The following is a 23,523-nucleotide window of genomic DNA, read 5'->3' as shown; positions in this document are numbered from 1 at the left end:
AGAAAACAATTCCAGAAATGACACGAGCGCCCAGGAGATGCAGAAGACCTCTGGTTTAAGGGAAACACAGATTAGGCCCTCTGGGCTAGCCGGAAAATGGCACTTTTTCAGCAAAAGGGGAGCGTGGATGCTCTTGCGAAAGAAATTAGACACGGGCCCGTCGGGGTGATGTGAGCGTTCCACACAGCTGTGGCTGTAATAGGAGGCGGATGTCGTTATTGGTGGCTGCAGTCATGGCCCTGAGCTGGACGGGGCGTGGAGAACAGGCCTCGCTTCCAGCTGGATGTCTGATTATAAAAGGGCTCTCAAAATATCCCCCCTTTCATCCTGTCTGTCCCACACTATTTTATATTTAACTTGTTTAGCAGACACTTTTATCCAAAGTGGCATAAAGTTGTGAAAGCAAGATCTGACAATCCCTGGAACCATTCAGGGATAAGAATGCAATGGTGACATCATTCAGTTGACCATGGGTTTTGACCCAGCAACCTTCTGATCACAAGCACAGCATCATAACCCACTGCCCCGCACACTACCCCACAGTGTCTTTTGCTGCCTTTCCCACATTGCTACATTCTGTCTCTCTTCCGTCTTCTGCTGCTAATGGAATGTTCCCTCCCATGCTTTGCTGCAAGCAAATGCCACTGAAACCTAGCAGTTTGCTGTTTTTTTCCCCTCCGTGTTCTGGTTGGAACGTCTGTCCCCTTGCACGGGGGTCGCCTGCCGCGATGCTGGCAGTACCACACGCTTCCCAGCATGCACTCTGCCATCTGGATGTGGATCATCGTCGACGCTGGCAAGTCCAGTCTGTCCCCCCACAGCAGCTCTGAACTGATGCTAATTAAATCCACCCACTGATGCGTACTGATACCTCTTAAATGAGTTTAACTGATGTTGAACCCGAGCCCTTTGGTGGGTTGGACTGGAAGAGCCAAGGCTGCCTGCTCTTAGTTTGGAAAGCCCACTTCCCATCTACAAAGACAATACCAGGATTCTGACTGAACTAGATCTTCTCTTTTGATGCGGAAGTCATGATCACTGATATATAGATGTCATGATAGAAGTGTTGTCTTGAAGGAGCACAGAATACCGTGAATGACACAGGCAAGTGCTGCTGATCCACTTAACCCTGGATTTCACTCTATGTAGACCTCTGTTATAAATGTGGAACTCCTCTAAAAACTAGTTCTCCATGTGTGATGTGTGCAATGTCATGAAGGAAGCCATCTGGTGGCAACTAAAATAATCTGTTTTTGGGGTGAAATTTACCTATGAGGTACTTGTTGGCCTCCTTCGTTAAGTCCCTTGTTTTTACTTTCAGTACCTCTGAACCAATGCTTTAGCCAGGAGTGTATCTCAGCAGAGTAGGGCACCTGCCTGTGATCAGATGGTTGTTGGTTCAAATTCCAAGGACAAATTGACTGTTGGACAAGGCTCTCAGCCACAGTTGCTCCAGGGGCTGCCTGACCCTACATTCTCCAAATTTGGATGTGATGCGTTTGGTGTTGAGGCAGTCAAAGTATCAGGTGTTTGTTCATTCCTATTTTTCACCTTAGTAGTTAACTAGCTCTCATGCTACCCATGTTCTCAGTGAGAAGGAGAGTTTCCCTGAGGTGGAGAACTTCCATGAAATGGGGCACACTCACAGCTGTAGTAGTAGATGCTCAAAGCCTTGCATTGATGTGAAAGTGTGTTTCTCCCTCTCTATGAGTCTCCTGAACAACTTCAGGGCATTGGACACACATGACCACTGAAATCTGAGGAGATGCTTGGGAGGGGTGACAACTAACAGGTGGACCAGCTGTCTAGGGGGTTGATCTTATTGTCAGGGACAGTCATGCAGTGTTAGGAACCGGCTTCTGATCCATCAGATGGTTTCCTCTTAGCATTTCTCTGGTGAGCCCGTCTGTTTTCCACGCTCCGCAGCATTCGCTCCTCCACTGATGAGGCACCAAAGTTGCGAAAAAACTGCAGCTCACCTAAATTTAGCTGCACACCAAAGTGCGTCACCTGCAACCGGAGGTGACGTGTTCCCGTCCTGGCGCTGGAGCCGTCGTCGTGGTTTATTTGAGTCCGGAACCGCAGAAATAGGACAAAAACCTTTGTAACCCGAGGCTCGTGTCCGTAACTTCGTTTTGTTCTTGTCAAACATGAGGTCGCGCCAGTTTTGCTACTCTGTGGAGGTTTGGCCATGTGGAACGCCTGTCCTGTATGTAGTTGCTGGCTCACGTGTCCAGTTCTGGAGGGGGGTCATTATGGAGTAAGACGGGTACAACCTGATGAATAAGGGGAGCAATCCTTGTTAAGACAATAGAGCTGACCTGATGAATGACTGGCCAACAGGCGTCTTTCAAACAGCATGATGGTACTGGGTGGTATTGAATGACCTTGTAGGCACAACAGGTATTGCATCAGTTAAGGACCCAGATCTGTAAATGAAAGGCTGCTGGTTTAGTCTCAATAGGGTTCCTGCTGTAATTCTGCCCATTTCCAGGGGTGGTGCTGTGGCTCAGCGTGTAGCACTATGGTCACACACCTCCACCGCTGGAGGTTTGGTTCCTGGCTCTATATGTGTGGAGTTTGCATTTTCTCCTTGTATTCACAGGAGATTCCTCTTGGTAGCTTCCAGCTTCCTCTTATAGAACCGTGTTTTCTAAATTGCCTGTAGTGTGTGTGTGTGTCTGTGTAGCCTGCAATGGACACATCTCATCCAGGATGTTCCCTGTATTGTGCTTTCTAGGATAAGCTCCAGGCTTATCGCCACCCCATGTTGGATAAGTGAATACGGACAGATGACTTGCTTCAGTTAAAAGTCTAGTTATATAAAATTTATAAAATTTGTGCCAGCTGCTTTAAGGAAATGTAACCGATATGGAGGTAAGCAGACTGCCGTACATTAACCCTAACCTTAACAAAAGAGACCCAAACCCTAACCTTAACCCTAACTAAGCAGACCCCCCTAACCCTAACCCTAACCCTAAGTAATCAGGCTGCTGTTTTGCTGAGCGCAGTTTGCTTGTATTTAAGGTGACTAAGGACTGCAGCCCCCAGCATTGTCTCTGTCTCTCTGTAACAGGAGGTCTGCTTAGGAGTCCGTCCGTTCACTGACAGCGTCCTATTTCCGAAGGTCGGCACACTCTGGGCACTCTGGGGAGAGCGAGTCGGGCTACCTCTCAGAGTCAGGGGGGCAGAGCCATGGACAGCTGGTGCTGCACTCCCCTCGTTACCCCCAGACCACCTCACGTGAGGCTAGACCTGCGTGTTGTGTTCTGCTCGTACCCGTGACGGCGTTGGCAGCCGGGGAGTGGAGCCAGCCGTCCCCGCCTTTGGCCACCGTGTCGGGAGTCTGTCTCCCTTTGTCGCCGGGGACTGACAAGAACAAAGAAGACAGGGTTTTGTTTTATTTAAGAAGAAACCTTATTTTATTAATACGTCGAGAGGTGTTTGTTTGTGCCGAGCAGCGCGGGGAAACAGGAACTCGATGTCCTTCAGACGTACTACACAGGCTAGCCTCTCCCTCTGTGTATTTATAGAACAATGAGCCTACATTCCTAAATTCCAGTGCATAACAAAACACGATTAAAAGACGGCCACTATGTGGAGGCAAACCCACGCAACCAGAAAGGTGGACTGGCTGTATTGGGTTTAGAATTGACAGACACCTTGGAATATTATTAGGGTCTGAACCTTGGCCCTGCTGTGTCACTGAAAGTGGGCATTTACTTTAGGTTGGGGGGGGGGGGGGGCAGTATTAAGACCTGCTCCAGTATCCAGATGCATAATTGCATCAGCCAGGCAATTAAGAAGCTGATGTAATTTGAGAAGATGACATTGGCACCTTAATCTGCTGGTTTCTACAATGCACCGCTGGGAAACCCATCACTTGCATGACATTCCATGAGCTGTGGTGCATCTCCACCTGTCCAGCTTCAGACCATCTCTGGTGTTGCCAGTAAAACCATCAAATCATCAGGCTCGCCCCCATCCAGCTTCAGGAGGCCGACCATCATAGGCTGAGGCATTGGGATGATGGTGGACAGATACAACCTGTCTATAAGTTCCTACGAAGAAGTGCGGTCCTTTTAATTTGCCCGTCCTCTGCGGAGCGCAGTGCAAATCCCTCCCTTTCCCTGTGTCTTTATTTATTCACCGGGGATCCATCTTAAATGCAGAGCCTCGGGCTGTTAGACCCGGAGGACCTGACTCAACTGCAGGGCAATATGGCTAAAAGCAACCGATTATTTGATAGGAGTCACAGAAATGACTTCGCGTTGCTTCTAGGTTACCGTTCCTGAGCCGGAATTCGCTGTGCAAAGATAATTTTAATGCAATATTTAGAAGGACTATTTTCATAAATTTCTGATAATTGGGGGATTTACAACCCGACAAAAGCCTGACATACTGCCAGGGAAGGCTTTCTAAATATAGTGCTATATATCAGCATTCCGGAGGATTCCGCTCTGGTCTGTTTGTTTTGTTTTTTCCGAAATGTTTTCTTCCATTAATACAAAGTCGTACATTTATAGGAGTTTTGCAGGCTGGCAGACTTGAAGCGCGGCGACACTCTCCATCTGGAGAAAACTCTGGAACCTTACCTTTGAGTGGCAAAATAACAAATGTGGTTTGTGTGGGAAATGTTTATGTTGGTGTCAAGGACTTACTCTCAGTTTCGTCATGCAATCTCTCTAGTTATGAATTTCCTTAACATAAAGCACTACTGAGAGTTTGTCCCCAGCAGGATAACAATGCTGATGGTTTGTTGTCTTGGAGTGACAGTGATAACTGCCTTTGTGCTCGACATTACAGTGACATGTCAAAGAATGAAATAACTATCCTAATGGTTAACAACGGGGAAAATAATTACTTTAGTAGCATCACACCTGTCCTGCATTTGTAATCAGGTAATTGAGCCTAGTCTATGTGATCTTGCTCTGAGCCAGGGGTAGTTGGCTGTGAATCTTATCTAAACAACAGTAAGTATTACTTGCTGCTCAGTCATCGTTGTTGCTTTTTCAGTGCAGGGCTCGGGATCTTGTTTGGTGTCTAGTATGTGGGGCTGGGTTTAGTTTCTTTGTGTTTTACTCATGGGTTTTGGTCAGTGTTGCTAGCATTGTCACCAGCTTAGCGATTTTGGGTACCAGTGTCTTTTTGGTATTTTCGAGTCCATGGTCCAAGATGCCGGACATCTTGTCTGAAGTTTGTTAGCGCTGGTTAGCTGGCATCTTACTCATGGTCTTGATTAGCCAGTGCGAGCGCGCAAGGCAACTGGTCCCTTGTTTTTAGCTTTGCTGTGGTTATCCAGCCCTATTTCCTTTTTTTCTGCACTGTTTCCTGTTTTTGGTTATCCGGCCCCATTTCCTTTTTTCCTGCACTGCTTCCTGTTTCTGGTTATCCAGCCCCCTGTGCTTGAATCCCTACAGTGACAAATGTCTAGCTTCAGTGAAGTACACTATTGTAGTTGTGGATTTTTGGGGCATGCAATATCTAAATATTTTTATTTATGTAGTAAATTAAAGGAAAATTCCACCAACAAATTTGAAGTTAACTGTGTTCAGGGTTTCACTGCCTGTTTTGCAGCCCCACCCCCACGACTCAGCAAAATTTGGGGAATCCAGAATCCTGGGCCACAGCTTTTCAAGCAGCAGGAAATGAGAATTTGAATTTTCTTTTCTCGTATGTCCTTGATGCTATTTTTATTGAGTTGATACTTGAAGTATTGAGTTGATGATGGTGCATGGACATGGGATGGGAATCGTGAAAATGTTACTATGTGCAAAAATAAAATAAAGTCCTTTTGCGCATAATCTCCTGATACAAAGAAAACGTGTCATGTAGGCTTATGACAGGGTGGTAGGATTCCTCTGAAGCATCGTGAGACCTGCCCCACTAGGGTACCCTGTCTCCAGCATATCCCCGCCTCACACCTGCTCTTCCTTTGACCCCCCCGTGGCTCTCTCTGGCAGCTGTCGGCGATGCCGGGTGTTCCCGCGTGACGCTCCACGTCCAACATATACAGCCAACACGATCCTCCTTCTCGGCAAAAATCACAGGTCATCCCCACGGAGACATCAGCATGATCAGTGGGGTCCTCTTTTAATTCTGTTCCGCTCTCTGCCTGATTTCTCTGAAGGCGATGGATCCGCTCTGTGCATCGTGGCCCAACGACGAGCTGGAAGTTTCAAGTCCCGTTCCCTTCCAGTCGCCCGTAGTGCTTCAAAGTTCACAAGCGGGTTCAGTTTGTAAATAAGGGTGCTGGAGTGATTGTGCAATTTATAATGGCAGACAGACGCCAAGCTGCATCACCGTCAACATGCTAATGAAGATCACGAGCTTTCGGTCTATGGAGGCTTCGGAGGTAAACAACCACACGAGCAGGATAATTTGCTCAGTATATAAGAGTTTAGTTCATTGTAAAAATCAGCATGGAAGTACTAAGATGGGGCAAATTTCTTCTGAAGGGAGTATGTGAAATGATAAAACAATAAACAAGCGAACAAACACAACCATAACTGTGTGCATTAAACAGCCAGGTAAAATGAGATTTGTCAGGTCACGACCGCCATTGGTCTGCACCCTAGGGACATTGCCATTGGTCAGATAGCTCTGTTTGTCCTGTGGATCTCCAGGGAATGTTCTGGAGAAGTGGGCATCATTGTCCAGCACTCCCTTCTCACAGCATAATTATATATTGCTCGACAATATAACTCAAAACCAGGTATAAATAATATTAAAGCAAGATGGCATTTCAGATATCAATATTTATCACTTTATTAATAAATAGGTAGAGTGTCATAGTTCAGAAACAGAGATTCATTTTTAACTCTTTTTTGACCCTCTATGATGACGTTAACACTGTTACCCATGATGCCACTCTGTGTGTCTATTTCCTACAGGTTCTACTGGGACCTGACCATGCTGCTTCTGATGGTGGGCAACCTCATCATCATACCAGTGGGCATCACCTTCTTCAAGGATGAACACACACCGCCCTGGATCGTCTTCAACGTCGTGTCGGACACCTTCTTCCTCATCGACCTGGTGCTCAACTTCCGCACGGGCATTGTAAAGGAGGACAACACTGAGATCATCCTTGATCCCCAGCACATCAAGATCAAGTACTTACGGAGCTGGTTTATCGTTGACTTCATCTCCTCCATCCCCGTGGACTACATCTTCCTCATTGTGGAGACGAGGATTGACTCAGACTTCTACAAGACGGCCCGTGCCCTGCGGATTGTCCGTTTCACAAAGATCCTCAGCCTCCTTCGCCTTCTCAGGCTCTCCAGACTCATACGATACCTTCACCAATGGGAGGAGGTAGGGACATCCCAGCTTACATGGATGACATGGGATGGGGGTGAATTGAAAACTGACATTTTCATCTCTCGACATCTTCAGCGTTGACGATAACGTCGGTGTGTGCGTGGTGGTGGTTGGGGGTAGATCCACTACAGCTCACAGTGTTATCCTACAGTTCACAGTGCTAGGAGGCAGGAAGACGTAACTACCAAGAAAACCAGTAGAGGGAGCTAGAGATGCTGGAGCTCGTCGCTTCACTAGTTGGAATAGGAAGGAACATCAGTAAAACAGATATACCATAACTCAACTGAAATCCAGGCAATGAAGATGCACAATAATGTGGCATATGTGTAATACAAAACTTTTTATACAGAAAAAATATAGTGTGGGTCCTTTGGGTGTGTTTTCACATGGAGGTAAAGGGTGCAGTGCAAGGAGAGAATGGTATTGATGTCAGACATTATGCTCCGTCTTAATCGAAGCTTAAAATGCTGATAGTCAGCTGAAAATGTAACTTTCTGGACCAAATATTTTAAAAACCACAGCATCTCAGTTATGTATTGCACTACCCAAGTTTTACATGAACAATTTCCCGTCTGCAGAGAGCGGAAAGTGAGGAATGACGTGGCCATACGGAGGCTTAATTAAAAAAGGAAACTCTGTGTCAGGTCTGAGATTCTGAGCTCTTCCCAGATTACCTGGTGGAATCAAACGCTAGCATTGAAATTACCTCTCCACCAGAGTCCTGTCACATTAATGAAAGAGCGATTGCAATTAAATTTAATTGTGTGGCTTTGTAAAATAACTCTTTAATATTTCTCATACAAAACCAGGGCTTTTGAGACATCTGCCTAAAGAAAAATAATTATGTTTATTTTTGCATATTCCTCTTTAGGTTTAAGTTTTCATGGAAAAGCAGTTCTTTTAGGTGGTGAATTTTTGGATAAGACATTCATAAGCTATGCACCATTTAGAAATGTTTACGTGAAGTGCAGTTATGAAGGCATGATGCGCTGTAAATAGTATATAAATACCCTGGTCAACAGTATTTGTGGATAGAGCTAAGCTGCTCATTATTATTGTGAATATTACTAATCATTGCAGGTTGTTTAAATTTGTAAGTTATAATGGCAGCTTTTAATATATTTCAGCCCAACACCATTGCTCAGGGATAGATAGCTAGTCTCAGCTGCAGCAAAGATGGAGTGTGCTGAAAGTCCCATGACTGACCTTTCAGAATTTTTGACAGTGCTGAGGTGACATGTGACCATGGTGGGGTGCCACTGTTAATTTGGAGAGTTATTTTGGACAGTCTTGTTTCATCAAAAACGTGTGAAATGAAACAGATCAGCTCCATTTTAAAATCTGGCATTTTTAGGTTTCTGTCTCGGTATGTTACCTTGAAAAAAAGGAAAAGAAGAAAAAAGAAGAGCATGACTGTGGCCACTTTCAATAGTTAAAATAACTTATAAATTAACTTATCGTTTCATGTGCCAGCTGTGTCATTCAAATTGCTTTAATAGTGATGCTGATCCTCACAGGACTGATGACCATTCCCCATAAAGTCAGAGACTGGTCCTCACAGGACTGATGACCATTCCCCATAAAGTCAGAGACTGGTTCTCTCAGGACTGATGACCATTCCCCATAAAGTTGGAGACTGGTCCTCACAGGACTGATGACCATTCCCCATAAAGTCAGAGACTGGTTCTCTCAGGACTGATGACCATTCCCCATAATATCAGAGACAGGTTCTCTCAGGACTGATGACCATTCCCCATAAAGTTGGAGACCGGTCCTCACAGGACTGATGACCATTCCCCATAAAGTCAGAGACTGGTTCTCTCAGGACTGATGACCATTCCCCATAAAGTCAGAGAATGGTTCTCTCAGGACTGATGACCATTCCCCATAAAGTTGGAGACCGGTCCTCACAGGACTGATGACCATTCCCCATAAAGTCAGAGACTGGTTCTCTCAGGACTGATGACCATTCCCCATAAAGTCAGAGAATGGTTCTCTCAGGACTGATGACCATTCCCCATAAAGTTGGAGACCGGTCCTCACAGGACTGATGACCATTCCCCATAAAGTCAGAGATCGGTCCTCACAGGTCGGGTCATGAATGATAAGGTTGAAGAAGCTATGCGGCTGGTTTGTCACAGTCATTATCGCTCTGTTCCTTCAGCAGCATGTTTTCACAATTCCCTCTATGTGCCGTGAAAGTGATGAACATGGTAAGATCGCCTGCTCTCCTGTAAGGTTTCTCACTTCGTATTTATATGGCTTTATTTTGAATTTTTGTTTTTGGAGAGAATTACTGAGGGAATTACTGTGCCGTAACCACACTAAACGCATAAGAGGACGCCGCATGTGTATTTGGGGTATTGGGAGGAAAATAGATCCTCTTAAAAGTGTTACATTCTTATAAAACATTGAAGATTGGTTCTGATAGTTTTCTACAAAGGGCTGTGAATTTTACTGCTCCTTACTCACTCCTTACAAGGAATAAATTTACCCATCGAGCATGGGGGGGTGGGGTATATGGAATCGCACACGCGCATTTGCCATGACGGCCCATCCCCTCTGACATGGTATGTTCCCCTACAGCAGTGTTTCCCAGTGTGGCCCTTGAGGGCCCATAGACATTTCACATTTTTGCTCCGGAGCCAGGAGGGGCAAAACTGCCCTACAGTAAACGACAGGCTTAAGGCGAAGGCATGCAGATTCCAGATTACAGGGATATTTGGAGCAGTCCACAATTTTGTTCTGAGTGGCAGTGTTTTCCTGCAGTAACACAAAATGTCAACTGGGGTCACATGGCAGTGATGAAATAACCAGCGGTAATGTCACTTTAAGCAGTGCTCCGTTGTCTCTCACTGTAAAATACATCCACTAGCCACACCCTTCCAGATGAGCTACATTAGTCTGCTGTACGCAAAGGGTCCCTCATGTGTGTCAGAGTTGACCTGAGTTCAGCAAACTTCTTTCTTAGTGACTTCGCTGCACGTGTGACTGACTTCTGTCACTGATACGCATGAAAACTGCTTGTTATCCATGATATCTGCACTGGAGGACCAATCGTGCAAATTTCATTTAATGCATCATCTACCCACTCATCCTGGTCAGGGTTGTGGAAGGACCTGGAGCCTCTCTTAGGCAGCGTGGGGCTCTAGGCAATTTATTACAGGATACATAGACACAGTCGCATCACAGTCATACATCAGGGGTAACTTTAGAGATGCCAGATAGCCTAGCTGAATGTCTTAATGTCTGAATGCACTATGGGAAGAAACCCGTGTAAGACGAGGAGAATACACACACGCACACACACGTGCACACACACATGCAGACACATATGCGCGAACACACACGCACACACACGTGCACACACACACGCACACGCGCGAACACACACGCACACACATGCGCGAACACACACGTACACACACACGCGAACACACGCACACACACGCGCAAACGCAGGCACACACACACACAAACACACACACATACACACATGCGAACACACACACATGCAAACACACACACACACACATGCACACACACACGCACGAACACACACACAAACACACACACACACACACACACATGCACACACACACGGGCGAACACACACACAAACACACACACATGCACACACATGCACACGCACGCACACACGTGCTTACACACACACACACGCACACACAGCAAAGGCTGGGGTATGCATCCTCCACCCTGGAGGTGCGAGGCAGCCATGCTAGCCAATCTAGAATTATAATATTTTAATAAATTTTACAGATCTTTCTAATGGGGTCCATTAAACATGTAGAGTCTAGGAGAGGCCAGTTCTGTGCTGCCATTTATAATAATAACTGATGATCATTAATGAATAACCAGAGTGGGTAACAATTCACTATATGAATATTGTGTTCAAATTGCAGCATCGGCCACAGAAAAGGCAAAATAAAAGAAGATAAAATGAAAAAACAGCAAACCTTTTTCATGTATATTTGCTTTTTATTGCTCACAATAAATATATGTATATATTCAGGATATTCAGGGATAACGATCGTCGTGCTGCTTTCCATCCACGTACGCGATATGCTGCTTTATAATTTAGCTAGCGGTGGTTATAAGCGTCAAACTGGATTATAAAATCCCATTTTTGTTCCTGCACAGAGAGAACAGTCAGAATACTGGCAAGTGGTTCAAAGCACCTCTTTTTTAAACTTATAATGTTGCTTCATGTTATGATTCTTACAGTCAGGAGCCAGTGAGGAGACACTGCAGGAGCAATGGGAGGGTGGCTTAGCTTCACACTGTCTAATTAAAGTAGAACATTAGTCTTCCATTAGGTAATAGAGACAGGATTTCATACATAAACACCCTGGATGAGCTTGCCATGTTGTACTGGTAATATCCGCCATTATTACTTAAGGAAAATCCAGAGCTTCTCAGGACTAATGTGATTTTGTGTGCCTGAGGAAATTCATTCTATCATATTAAGCATTTTGTTCAAAATATGAAGTCACAGTTAGAAAGTTACTGATACTAAAAAAAAACACAAAGGAGATTGACATAAATGCTTCAAGCCTGTTAAATTGATTAAAAAAAAGCATTTTGATTTCCCAATCAGGTTACAAAACAACTGGACGTGGTCACCTATGCATATCGATGGAGTGTGAAATCATAAAATAGCACTGGGATGAACAGTTTAATGAGGGTAACATGAAAGGTAGAACAATTTCAATATGCCGACAACAGTGCCACTGGTTTTGATCTCAGCTTTAGTGGAACGAGAAGAGTACCATCTGTGTTTGTTTATTGTGAGCGGCGAGGCAGTCCGTCCCTATTAATATTGGAAACTGGGATTGTTAAGATTTATGGCTTTATGGCCCAACTGGCTGCGTGCTGGATTGGTGGGGGAATGATTTAATATGTGAAAGAAATCTCATGACTTTTTGGTGGAGCAGGCATGGCAGGGGTGTTGGAAACCGAACGAAAGAGCAGAGCAGTGTCACAGGCACAACTGCGGCGAAACAGTACAGCAGGAGGGTATTACCAACAGAGATGGGCAGTGGGAGGGTGTTACAAACAGAACAGAGTGGTGGGAGGGTGTAACAAACAACAGAACGGCAGGAGGGTGACACAAGCAGGACAAATCAAAGCAGTGTTACACGTCAAAGAGTGAGATAGTGTTACTGAGCAAACAATGGGAAGGTGTTACAAGCAAAGTGTTACGCATCAAAACGTAAGATGGTGTTACAAAGCAAATAAAGGGGATGTGTTACAGGCAGAGCGGCACAGGGAATTACAAACACCACGACAACGAAACGTTACACATCAAAACGTGAGATGATGTTACAAAGCAAATAAAGGGGACGTGTTACAGGCAGAATGACACAGGGTATTAAAAACACAACAATGGAATGTCACACATCAAAAAGTGTCAAGAACCAATCGAGGGAAGGGTTTCGCAAACACAACAGTAGTGGGATTACAAACAGAACAGTGGGAGGGTTGTACAAAGAAAACAGCAGGAGAGTCTTACAAACAGAACAGTGGGAGGGTTGTACAGACAGCAGTGGGGGATGATGCGGGCAGAACAGCAAAGGGGAGGTACAGACAGAAGAGAAGAGTGGCATGGCTGGGCTCTCCTTTCATTTTGAATGAAGAAAAAGGGTCAGTGATAAAGGAGGCAAATAATAAATAATGCAAATCAACTAATCAGTGCCCACTTGGCAGGCAGATGCTTGGCAGCGGCTGCTCTTTCAGAGATAAGAGGTTGGATAATAAAGGGTTTAATGGGGCGTTATTTGATTGCAGCAACAGGGGCAGCCTGCCGAGAGCTGAGGAGTGTAACTTGTGTGACATCGGCAGCTTCTGCTGGATGTTTTGTGGAACCACTGTATGCACATATGTAATCTGAACAGGAGGATAGAATTTCCCAAACCTGGCCCCACTTGCTGGTATGACCAAAGTAGGGGGCAGATACTTCCTGGTCATCTGCTTCTATGGATGTCCTGTCCTTAGTTAAGAGGTACAGGAGTTTCCATAGATCCAAGTGACAATGGTAGCATTGACTTGCCCTGCCACGCACAGGTCTCCCATGCTGAATAGCAACCTTCTCAACCATTTTCCCCCCTCCCCCCAACCCACCTGAGCTCATCAGTGAACAAATGGTGGTCCACTGTGTGTGCTGATTTCCATCGCAGTCCATTCCCGATACACCTTTCCAGAATCAGTGACATGAAAAATGGTGTTCATTAAGTAGGGGGCACAGAGACCTGTGATAATCACATGTACTTTGTCATTTGAAAAGATTATTTAAAATCTAAAATTAATTAGTCTAATTAGGCAGGCGGGAGTGGGCAGCCCAGTGGGGCAGTGGGTAGCACTATCGCCTCATGCCTCCAGGACTGGGGGATTGCAAAAGCTGCCCCTGCTCTTTGTGCGTGATGTTTGCATGTTCTCCCCTTGTAATTTGGGTGCTCCTGCAATGCATGAACAAACAGGACTGTGGCTCGGTGACTAAATGGCCCATAGTGTCAGTGCATGTGCTCTGCAATGGACTGGCATCCATTCCAGGGCTTAACCCTGCCATTGGCCCTATGAGGCTTGGGATTGGCTGCAGGTGACCCGTGCAACCCCATGCTGGGTAAGCCCATGGAAGATGGATGGAGGAAAGTAGGAGGAACAGCAGTGGAAAAAGCCTGCAGATGCACAACCCTCAAATGGTTTGAGATCTTGGAACTGAAGGGTCTATCAAAGTGCTGTTTGACTAATAACTTAGTAGTATTCAAAACGCACGGAAGTTTCACTTGGCCTGATGAAAAAATTATGAACATGTAGCCAATAATGATTAATAATAAGCGCGTATATCAGTGATGGGCAATCTTATCCAGAAAGGGCCGCTGGGTATGTGAGTTTTCGCTGCAACGCCCTAATTAGACCAGAGGACTCCTTGGCTGAAGAGTCCTCATAACTGGGTTTGACCAGGTGACCTAAAAGTTTCCCAAAACCTGCAGAGCGCACACAGACATACCTGCACACATACCGGCCCTTTGCGGATAAGATTGCCCACGCCTGAGTGTTACAGCTACCAGTTCTTACTGAAAATCACTCACACACCTCAGTGACTCTTCCCCTGCCATGTGAATTTCACATTTATTATGTGTGTTCAGTGTATGTTTATGGGATCATTTTATAACGTCAATGCTGTCTTTTTCTTACTGCTATCTGATAATTTGGCTTTCAGCTGATTTTAGAAAAGACTGCCACCCCTGTTGCAATTTCCCTGCTGTTTTTTAATCTGCTTGGACTCCAGCAGTTCAGCCTTTCTGAGAACGTTATTTTGATATTTTTTTAAATGTCTCAGATGATTGAGACGGTCTCTGTTCCCGGTCGACTGATTTATAATAACTGCACATCAGAACAGATTTAAACTATTTCTTTCGAAATGGAGGCTGAGTCCAGGGCTGGTTCGCGTAGCTAATTTATTTTAATAAAGGAGAAGCAGAAAAAAATATCCTGTGTAAATCAGTCTGCCTCCGAACTCAGCGTGTTTCGCAGCCGTGGCCATTTAATATGTTCAGTGCTGTGTGGAGATTTGCATGGCATTACTGAGGGTAGATCAGGGAGACTCTGCTGCTATGCATAGTTCATAAGTTCAACAGGGATTTGGCAGAAGATGCAGCTTCTTAATTGCAGGTCAACGCAATTATATCATTAAGCATTGGGAGAATGGGAGTGGGTGTGGCACTTAGTTTAAATCTAATGAGATCCAGTAAATTATCCAATGAGAGGTGAGTTAAACTTGTCAGTGGTTGGCAGCCCACGAAAGCCCACCATGGGTTTTGGCTTTACAGGGAAAATAGGTAAGATGAATCAGCAAAACATTTTTTTTAATGCGAAGGCCTTGTTTATAGCAATTTTTTGACAAAGGTATTCTGCTTGATTCAAATTTTAGGAATGCGTTTGAAGAAGCCCCTACTTTTTCAGCATGTTGGGTGCTAAGTATTACATAAAAAGTCAAATTCACAGCCATCTAGGATGGAAAGTATTCATATACACACATGCATGCAGAATCCTCATTCTCTTCAGCATACACACATATCACAGAAGTCTCAATGGTCCTAATTATTGGGTTAATTTTGTTAATATCGCATTCACTGCTGAGAATGCTCAGCGACAGATCATTAAATAATCTCTCCCCTAACATCTAAGTCTTCATTATAAAGCAAACACTAGCTAGCTGTGCTAAAATAACATTCCAGAAATTAGTAATGGTAGAGAGAAACTGTGAGGAATTAGCGTGAGAAAAGGGCCCCGTAACAAAAGCCCCCCCTCGTAGGCCGAGCAGCTGAACGCATTGTTGGGCCGCCACAGAATATATTTGGATTGCGCCACATTGATGTGATGTCCAGTCTGCGATGATGAGGTGTTCTGAGGGAAACGTTTTCATTCATGCATTTCCATGGAGCATTTTCAGGGTTTTCTGGTATCTTCAGTGCTGGATTTTGGCACAGAATAACACCACGACCAAACAATGTCAGGCTCCAAGTGAGGTACACAGGATATTTCCCCAACCTCGTCATTCATTTACTTAACAGAACTTCCTCCAAAGTTTGTGACATTCATCAACACTAGGGGCCAAAATTGTTGAAACACTTCCAATTTTTAGAGATTACAGAACTCTTGCTCCAGTTACTTATTTTATCGTCCAATGTATGATATTTGTAACCAGGGGCGCTGTAAAGGGGGGGTAAACGATGACGATTCTCGGGGCCCATGACTGAGAGGGGGCCCAGAGAAGCCCCCAATAAACTGTGTTGGGGGCCCTGTCAAGATTCTTTTCATGGGGCCCAAAATCCTTAGCAGCGCCCCTGTTTGTAACATTCTTTGATTGTTTATAAGCATTACAGCTGATATTCATGTAGTAATCTTTAAAGCCTAATAGCAAAAATTGTGGCCACTAGTTTATGTATTGAGGCAATGCTGAACTTCAAAGCTGTATTTTGAGGGAAACTAGCATGAATCATAAATACTAAAGGAAGTGGTACAAAATATTAATTTGAAGCAGGACTGAGGGGGCGGCATGGTGGTGCAGTGGTTAGCACTGTTGCCTCACACCTCTGGGACCAGGGTTCGAGTCTCCGTCTGGGTTATATGTGTGTGGAGTTTGCATGTTCTCCCCATGTCGTTGTGGGGTTTCCTCCGGATACTCCGGTTTCCCCCCACAGTCCAGAAACATGCTGAGGCTAATTGGAGTTGCTAAATCGCCCGTAGGTGTGCATGTGCGAGTGACTGGTATGTGAGTGTGCCCTGCGATGGGCTGGCCCCACCTCCTGGGTTGTTCCCTGCCTCGTGCCCATTGCTTTTAGGATAGGCTCCAGACCACCTGCAACCTTGTCCTTAGCCTTTGCCCTGTGTAGTAGCTCATGCTTAGATGGATCTTGAGCAAGGAGATTCTAGGATATTTTTGTGGCGAGGGGCATGACAGGAGCCATAATCCATACACAGAAACCAACCTTACCATTAGTCATTGATGTGTCACTGATATGTTTTGAATCGGTGAAGCACTCCAGCGCCACTTAGCTTTCAACTAGGGTCAGCTAGGGCCGTGCCTGTAGAGGCCCCTGCCTGGCCATTGAAGAATTCTGTTTGTCTAATTACTACACTACATAATTATTAGACTACCTGAACCCATTTAAGGTTATTCCCTCTGTGCCTCTCGCTACCCGAAACTTGGGTCAGGGTTCACAACAGTGATGTATGCAGACTAGACTTCTACATCCCAAGAGCACTTCGGTACCGGGTCGCATAGAACAACCTGCATGCCCTGTCGCTCCTTCCTATCTTCCCCACTTAAAGGCAAAGCAATCTTTGTTCTTGCAAAAAAAAAAAGAACATCGTATTACATAAAATGCTTCATTCTTTAGGTCTGGCATCCACACCAGGCCGAGAACACCATGACCTCAATTATTCAGGGCTTAGGATTAAAACTAAACTTTTAACTGTTAAATCCTCTGCGCTTTGCTTTGTTCGTTGGGTTGGAGTGGGTTGAACTAGCGTAGGAGGTAAATGTGGAGTATAAGCATTAAGCATGGCTACAGCAATCTCTGGTCACTGATCAGTACTGTATATCCACCCCCCTCCTATCTACCTCCCCATGACCCTACAGATCTTCCACATGACCTACGACCTGGCCAGCGCCATGGTGCGCATCGTCAACCTCATCGGCATGATGCTGCTGCTGTGTCACTGGGACGGCTGCTTGCAGTTCCTGGTTCCTATGCTGCAGGAATTCCCCGCCGATTGTTGGGTCTCCAAGAACAAGATGGTGGTGAGTCCTTCGTCAAGGATGTGGTCCCTGGTGGGAGGGGTCAGTGGGCTGTTTGGTCTTATTGTGTCGCTTGGAGTTTCACTAAAGGTGACCCTGCAGCTGTAGACACAGTGGCCCTCATTAGCTGGAACCTTTCAGACCTCCTTAAATCTGTAATTCCTGATGTGTCCAAAGCTATCTTGCTTGTGAGAAGGCAGTTCCATGCATGCATGTATAGACAGTCTTTCTTTGCCTGAGGCTTTGCCCCATGAGCACCTCGTACCCGTGGTCATCCAGGAGGCCAGGTAGCACACGGCCTCACTGGTGCCGCTCCGGTGGACAGGCTGCGCTGTCCCCCCAAGAGGCAGCACATAAAAACATGGGGTTCCTCAGCCTTTGTGTGTTTGTGAGGGTCACTTGGGTATGATTATATAGACACGATACTTTAGAAGATTATTTGTCAAATTACAGTAATTTGGCAACGTAAAGCAATATTGTGTAAACCCTGCCTAGGTTTTGCTCAAGTGAAAGGAAGAAAGTAAATTATAGAAATTAAATTTACTTTGATGTATGTCCTATGAGCCAGGTAAGTCCTTTAAATCCTTGGCAACAGTCTCAGAGTGGGACACAAACGCAAAGTACATTTTTCAGCCCTCTCAAGTTAATCCTTTTTTCTGTTTCTGCATTGTCATGTGACCTGAACCTGGGTAATGCGTCTGTCACTTGATTGATTAGTGCTGGTGGGGTCTATCCTCCATCAATAAATTCCCTGTATAATGTTAGGATAAAGCTGGACCTGGGTGGGCGAAATAGCATATTCAATTTCTATTGCCCTTTTCATGTCCAAAAATTTCAAATTGTGTCGCAATTCACAATCAAAGCAAATCTAAGCAACGTTTAAGGTCCTTTTTAAAAGTGATTCCATTAATATTGCTTGTCGAATGTAAACTGGGAGGTAGTTCCATAGTCAAGTAATATAAACAACAATGGGTGTTCAGTGTTTGTAGTTCCTAATTTGGTCCTGGGAAAGTGTAGCATGTTGAACCATAAAGATCATGAAGGACACATGGAGGTTGGAGCAGAAAGGAGGTCGATAAGATAAGTGGGGCCTTTGTCATGGATAGACTGGGAAACCGGTAGGAGCACGATGCAGTCTATTCTTTGTCTGATAGGAAGCCAGTGCAGTAGAGCTAAAACTGTGGCAATATGGGTCAACTCTCTTTCTCTTGTAAGGACCACGGCAGCCAGGGGCAGACTAATGCATAGGCTGTCAGAGGACCCCGGCAAACATCAGGGCCCTGTCCTGCCTTGGGGGGAATAGAATGGTTAGTTAAAACACCTAATTATCCATGCTGATGTCAGCCTAGGGCGCCAAGATAAGTAACTCCGCCCCTGACAGCAGCAATATCCTAGAGAAGAAGTGTATAGTAGGGGAAGTCACATGAAAATGCACCACCACAGTCCATATGTGATGGATGAATAAGCTTTTCAACATCTGAGGAGCTTAACCAGGACATGTTTTGGGTAGATGTTTGAGTATGACGGCTTACCAGCAGTTTTTGTGAGCAGGCATGAACGTTTAGAGAAGTTTAGAAACCACTTAACATATGGCGATAAGATTCTCTTCAGTAGTGGCTACTAAAATTAGCTAAGGGATGCAGTTCATAGGGCCTTGGATTTGGAGAGTATAGCTCACCCACCTCCAGATCTCTTCCAAAACGGATGTTTATATTCTCGGTGACAGTGCAGTTGTCCGGCTGGGTGTTGATACACAGCCGTATGTCATATGCATAGCTGTGTACATTGAACATCTGGCGTGAAGATGAGAAAAACAATGTCCCAGCCTTGACCCTTGGAGACAGCACATGTGACAAGTGACACAAGACCCAATTTGAACAACAGAAACAAAATGCCGTCTATTAGAGAGATAAAAGGAAAACTATTCCAGACATGTGTCGTGTAGACTAATCTAATCCCTTAATCTTTTCAGGAGAATGTTTTGATCTACTGTGTCAAAAGCTGTTGAGAGATCAAGAAAAATGGGGATTGAAGGAGAACCAGAGTCAGTAGCCATTAGCTAGCTGTTGGTGACTTTCACAAGGGCAATCTCTGTACTATGTAAAGGTCTAAAACCTGATTGAAATTTTTAAAAGAGATTACGGGAGCTCATGTGAAACACCAAATGATTAGCAACTGCCTTTTTAAGTACCTTAGCAACAAACGGGAGGTGAGAGATGGGCCTGTAACTGGAGGAGAATACATTGTGATCGAGCCTTTGTTTCTGTCGTGAAGGAGTGACAGTATTTGTTTAGAACAGTACTGGAACTTCACCAGTCTTAAGAGATTTATTAATCAAAATGATAATAAACTGAATCAGGATTAATGAGCAAAACCACTTTATTAGTTGACATAGAAGAACTTTTTCTTGAATATTGGAGAGTTTCTGCAATGGACTGGTGTTTTATTAGAGTTGGCACTAATGCCTTCTGCTCTGTGTTGCCTGGGACAGGCCACACCACCAGCATGTCCAGGATAAGCGGTTGGAAGGTGGATAAATAGATTGATGTTGGACATTTTGTCCATAAAAAAAAAAAAAAACATCACGAAAGCAGTTTGAATGAATGCAGAATTTGTTTCTGGTAAAGCAGTACTGAGAAGCTGATGTATTGTATAAGAGAAGACTTTGGAATTTCCAGTTTCTGACTAACATTATAAAATATTCCCTCTAAGTTGCCTTCAGAGCTGCTGTATAGTAGAACTGGTGGGACATCATAAGGTGAAGTTGTTCTGTAAACGGCAGCTGGGAGCATTTAACGGACATGATTTGAGTTTTTACAGGGGCCACTGAATTGAAGGCAATGTAAAGGATGTCAGTTTTGTCCAAAAACCCAGAGATATTAAGGCATTTGAGGCTCTGGCATTCAAAGTCATAGATATCAAGATATCAGGTACATCTGAGATTACTAGATCAAGACTTTCTCCCACTGTTGCCTCACACCTCTGGGACCCGGGTTCAAGTCTCCACCTGGGTCACATGTGTGTGGAGTTTGCATGTTCTCCCCATGTCGTCTTGGGGTTTCCTCCGGGTACTCCGGTTTCCCCCCATAGTCCAAAACATGCTGAGGCTAATTGGAGTTGCTAAATTGTCCGTAGGTGTGCATGTGAGAGTGAATGGTGTGAGAGTGTGCCCTGCAATGGGCTGGCCCCCCATCCTGGGTTGTTCCCTGCCTTGTGCCCATTGCTTCCGGGATAGGCTCCGGACCCCCCCGCGACCCAGTAGGATAAGCGGTTTGGAAAATGGATGGATGGATCGACTTTCTCCTTTTCTGCAAGTAGGAATCATAACATTCTGTATCATTTTAAAACAATCAAGCAAGTTTTTAACATTCACAGCCAGCGATCTGCAGGCTCGTTATTACAGATGGTGAAAAATTTCAGTAATATGAACAGGGACTTAAAATGGTGAGAATATCTGAAAATTGTCTCTTCCAGGTTTCCATCATACTATTATAAAAGTCATGAAGTAAAACAGATTTGTTTGTCAGAGAGTAAATGCTATACAAGTAGTTTACTGGAAACATTTTATTTGTTCATGAGAATGCAGATGCAGGTCACTGACCACTCAGCAGGCAGAAAACTTGTTCCGGTCCAATAGGACTGAGCTGTTTTGAATGGAGTCCTTACTTGGCTTGAAGTTGAAACCCAGTTTTGATTTTTGGTGGTAATATTTAATTGTTGTTAAAATGTCAGTTTTCACATAAAAGATTAACGGTAGGCTCACTGACTGTTTTGGCAGTTCAAATCACAATCCAAGTAATCATAATGATCAAAATTAAAGAAATTAGAGGGAAACATGCAGCACATTTTTGTAGATGTATTTGAGTCTTTTTTGTTTATTCACTAGAGTATAAACATTTACGTTCATTTGTTTGGTAAGCATTATTGTCATGGTAAAAAGGAATATATGCATCCACCATGAATCAGTGTAGTAAAATCCTATGATACTTTAAATACAGTAATACTACAAATTAAGTGATATTACCTATTCAGTAATACCTTAAAACTGTGTAAAAAAAAATATCGCTACATATCGATACATAAATGAAGCCAGTGAAAATGTCAAGGAAATACGTGTGTGACATCAGCAGGGATTACGGTTCTTGGGACTGGTGTCAACTCCTGGGTGCTGAGATTTCTCAGATGAAACGAATCGATGCACGCAGACCTGGCTCTCCCTCCTGAATGTCGCTTGGCCAACTTAATTGGACAGATTAAATGACACAATTTTAAATGCACGAGCAGCCATGAGTGAGGCTAAGGAGTGTTCGCAAAATATAATCGTCTTCATCGCGGCAGCCCCCTGCTCGTATCATGACTGGTCCACCCTCGGCCTCAGTCACGCACAGAATATGTACGTCTCTCGTTGGCCCTTCTTTGTTCTGACCTTGACCTTTCTGTAGGACCTTTCAGTGATCACCATGTCTTCCTCCAGGTTTCTCTCCGCCGAGAATTTGGTTTGAATCCAATTCAAGCGTGTCACCTCGGGAGAGAGACCATATCGATCCGGCGCGTGCCAGCGCTGGAAACAAAAGGGCGATGGGCGATTCGTCCGCATCCATTTCCTTTTAAGCCGCCTACCTACATTTTTGCCTTCGGAGAATCGTGTCGGGAAGCGGGCCGGACATGTTGAATCATTCATTCATTATTTGCTCACGTTGCGCGGCAAATATGTGTGTTTGTATGAATACGCTCGGTATTCAGGAGGCGGCAGGTAAACAGGGGACGGGTGTTGAACTTGTACTTTGCATGCGGGAGTGTGTTTGAACTGTTAATCCTTTAACAGATTGTCCTGAGCGGGACGGAAAGCTGCGTCGTCACGGTGACGTCTCCACACGCACCAACATGGTCCCCGTGGTGCCGGGATGGTGGGGGGGTGGATGCGAGACACACAGTGCCCCCTGGTGGTAAACCTATGTCCTTCTCCACCGCAGAATGACACCTGGGGCCAGCAATACTCCTACGCGCTCTTCAAGGCCATGAGCCACATGCTGTGCATCGGCTACGGCATGTACCCCCCCGTGGGCATGACGGACGTCTGGCTCACCATCCTCAGCATGATCGTGGGCGCCACTTGCTACGCCATGTTTGTGGGACACGCCACGGCACTCATCCAGTCTCTGGATTCCTCCCGTCGCCAGTACCAAGAGAAGGTGAGTGGCTGAGTGGAGATGTTTGGGCTGGATAGGGTTCAGAGGGCCAGCTTCTCCTTAGTTGTTAGATGTACGAAAAGCGCGGCCCACTTTTACACCACACGACGTTACGAGCCCTGCGGGTGATCAATGCATTCCATTCAGACTGTACTTGTGCCCTGTGTGGATGCCTGAATGGGATGTTACAGTAACCATGGAAACGGACCAGCTTGTTGGGAAACTGAGCTCAGTATTGTACCATGGGCTGGGCCCTCATATGCTTCTCGTACTAATCCCCATTCTGGACCGTTAGGGCATCAAATGAAGATCCGCTCTAATGAGTTGTTAGTTGATGTGGACAGCTGTAAAGCACATGTATGGTCATTTTGCCAAACACTAACTACTAATAATATTTTGCATATTGCATAACTACATGTGTAAATGTGAAATGCAGGAGAGTAAATAGCACTTTAATCATCCTGTTTTATACTTGATGCCCACTGAAGGCTGGGCTTGATATACACCTTCCTGTGCTTAAACTGATAACCGTCTGGTGTGGTCGCTCGACCTGTCAGCTTAAAGGTAAATTGCCGCATATCTGAAGAGCGGAATGGAGGCCAGGTCATCTGAAAGACGTCCCGAAATGAGTGGCCCCTTCCCTGCAGCTTTTCAGCCAATGTTCACATTAAACAGGCTTAGACTGAG

At 45.0% G+C, this 23,523-nt stretch overlaps 1 protein-coding gene and 1 long non-coding RNA gene across 2 annotated transcripts in view; both read left to right on the top strand.

Annotated features, from left to right (window-relative positions):
• LOC125704115 (potassium/sodium hyperpolarization-activated cyclic nucleotide-gated channel 3-like) overlaps positions 1–23,523 on the top strand; it is a 66,321-nt gene that overhangs the window by 19,734 nt on the left and 23,064 nt on the right. Inside the window, exons 2-4 of the mRNA XM_048969444.1 lie at positions 6,894–7,317; positions 17,489–17,650; positions 22,621–22,839. Coding sequence (XP_048825401.1) covers positions 6,894–7,317; positions 17,489–17,650; positions 22,621–22,839 — 805 coding nt within the window. The remainder of the gene's footprint in view (positions 1–6,893; positions 7,318–17,488; positions 17,651–22,620; positions 22,840–23,523) is intronic.
• LOC125704277 (uncharacterized) lies at positions 4,964–6,038 on the top strand. Its single transcript, XR_007381071.1, has 3 exons — positions 4,964–4,973; positions 5,578–5,673; positions 5,964–6,038. It is a non-coding gene; the product is annotated as an uncharacterized LOC125704277 (long non-coding RNA).

This window comes from Brienomyrus brachyistius, chromosome 11 (genome assembly GCF_023856365.1).
Source record: "Brienomyrus brachyistius isolate T26 chromosome 11, BBRACH_0.4, whole genome shotgun sequence".
Lineage (NCBI taxonomy): Eukaryota > Metazoa > Chordata > Actinopteri > Osteoglossiformes > Mormyridae > Brienomyrus > Brienomyrus brachyistius.
The sequence above is the reverse complement of the archived record's forward strand: the minus strand, read 5'-3'. Positions and strand labels throughout refer to the sequence as shown.